At 53.5% G+C, this 1,862-nt stretch overlaps 1 protein-coding gene across 1 annotated transcript; it reads left to right on the forward strand.

Annotated features, from left to right (window-relative positions):
- Nucleotides 1-228: 228 nt before the first annotated feature.
- LOC123350008 (galactoside alpha-(1,2)-fucosyltransferase 2-like) lies at nucleotides 229-1,862 on the forward strand (the record flags this gene model as incomplete). Its single annotated transcript, XM_044988342.1, has 2 exons — nucleotides 229-1,095; nucleotides 1,722-1,862. Coding segments are annotated over 2 exons (1,008 nt in total), but the record flags the coding sequence as incomplete, so codon positions are not given.

A 1,862-nucleotide genomic window follows, 5' to 3' on the forward strand; every position in this document is an offset into this window, starting at 1 on the left:
CTTCCCTCCTACAGATGCTCCCACGGCCGGCTCCAGGGGTTTTGCCGCCCCAAGCAGCCAAAAAAATACAACAAAAAAAGCCGCGATCGCGATCTGCGGCAATTCAGCGGGAGGTCCTTCGCTCGGAGCAGGAGTGAGGGACCCTCCGCTGAATTGCCACTGAATCTTTGAAAGTGCCACCCTGCTCCGGAGTGGCTGCCCCAAGCACCTGCTTGATAAGCTGGTGCCTGGAGCCGGCCCTGGATGCACCAGCAGCTGGCACCGCTCTTCCGCATCACCCTGCCCGTGGTCTCCAGCGACGTGGTCCAGAGCGTCCCATGCAGGAACTACAGGCTCCAAAATTGGATGTCGGAGGAGTACAGGCACATCGAGGGGAAATACGTCCGGCTGACGGGCTACCCCTGCTCCTGGACCTTCTACCACCACCTCCGGCAGGAGATCCTCCAGGAATTCTCCTTCCACGACCACGTCAAGGAGGAGGCCAACCGGTACCTGGCCGGGCTGCGTGGGCAGCGCCGGAACGTGACCTACGTGGGCGTCCACGTCCGGAGGGGGGACTACGTCCGGGTGATGCCCCAGGTCTGGAAGGGGGTGGTGGCAGACAAGGCCTACCTGGAGAAGGCCATGGGCTACTTCCGGGCCAAGTACCAGGAGCCGGTCTTCGTGGTGACCAGCAACGGGATGGAGTGGTGCCAGGAGAACATCGACGCCTCGCGGGGGGACGTGTATTTCTCGGGGGACGGGAAGGAGTCGTCGCTGGGGAGGGACTTTGCTTTCTTGGCCCATTGCAACCACACGATCATGACCATCGGGACCTTCGGCATCTGGGCCGGTTACCTGGCTGAGGGGGAGACCATCTACTTGGCCAACTACACCCTCCCCGATTCCCGCTTCCTCCGGGTCTTCAAGCCTTTGGCAGCCTTCCTGCCCGAGTGGTTTGGGGTTGACGCCGATCTCTCCACACTGCTGAATGGGACACAGAGGCAGAAAAGACCCAGATTACAGGCTCCCAACAGGACCCGCAGGGATAGGAGGCCAGCCATCAGCGAGGGAAAAGGGCGCTGGAGAGTTCAGGGTGTATTGGAGCAGGGTGAGGTTAAGACAACCTGGCTCCCTTCTGCCAACTTTCTCCCAGGATTCCTCAGAAGGGGCCATCTTGTTCCTAGGTTGAACTGTTAGAACTGGGGAGCTGTGAGTCAGGATTAGAAGTGAAGTGAAGCAAGGAAGTGAAGCCAGCTATAAAAATAATAAATAACAAATGGAAGAAAGGGGCAATGGATTGTAATATATATAAATCAGAAACTAGGGATTGTAGAAAATTGATAAGCGAAGCAAAGGGACACACAGAGACATCTATGGCAAGCAAAGTTAAAGACCATACTGTGTGGTTTTTTTAAAATGTATTTTAGGAACAAAAAGAATCCCGAGAATGGCATTGATCCCTTTTAGATGGAAATGGTAGAATTTTCAATACTGCAGACCTGGTAGAATTTTTCAATAAATAGTTCTGTGTCTGGAAAAAAACCCGAAACAGATGATGTTGTCATAGCATATGATGATGATAACACACTTTCCATTCCACTAGTTGCTCAGGTCAAACAGCAGCTACAAAAGTGAGTCATTTTAATATCAGCAGGGCGCAGTGATATGCATGGAAGAGTTTGAAAAGAGCTGGCTGAGGAATTGACGGCACTGCTTATGTTGATTTTGCCCTGCGGCAGGGCCAGAAGAAAGCTCACATTGTGGCAAGTTTTAAAATGGGTAAATGGGATGACCCGAGTAATTATGGGCCTGTCAGCCTGACCTCGGTCCCGGGGAAGATAATGGGGCGGCTGATACGGGACTCGATTGATCAAGAATGA

Source organism: Mauremys mutica, chromosome 15 (genome assembly GCF_020497125.1).
Source record: "Mauremys mutica isolate MM-2020 ecotype Southern chromosome 15, ASM2049712v1, whole genome shotgun sequence".
Classification (NCBI taxonomy): Eukaryota; Metazoa; Chordata; order Testudines; family Geoemydidae; genus Mauremys; species Mauremys mutica.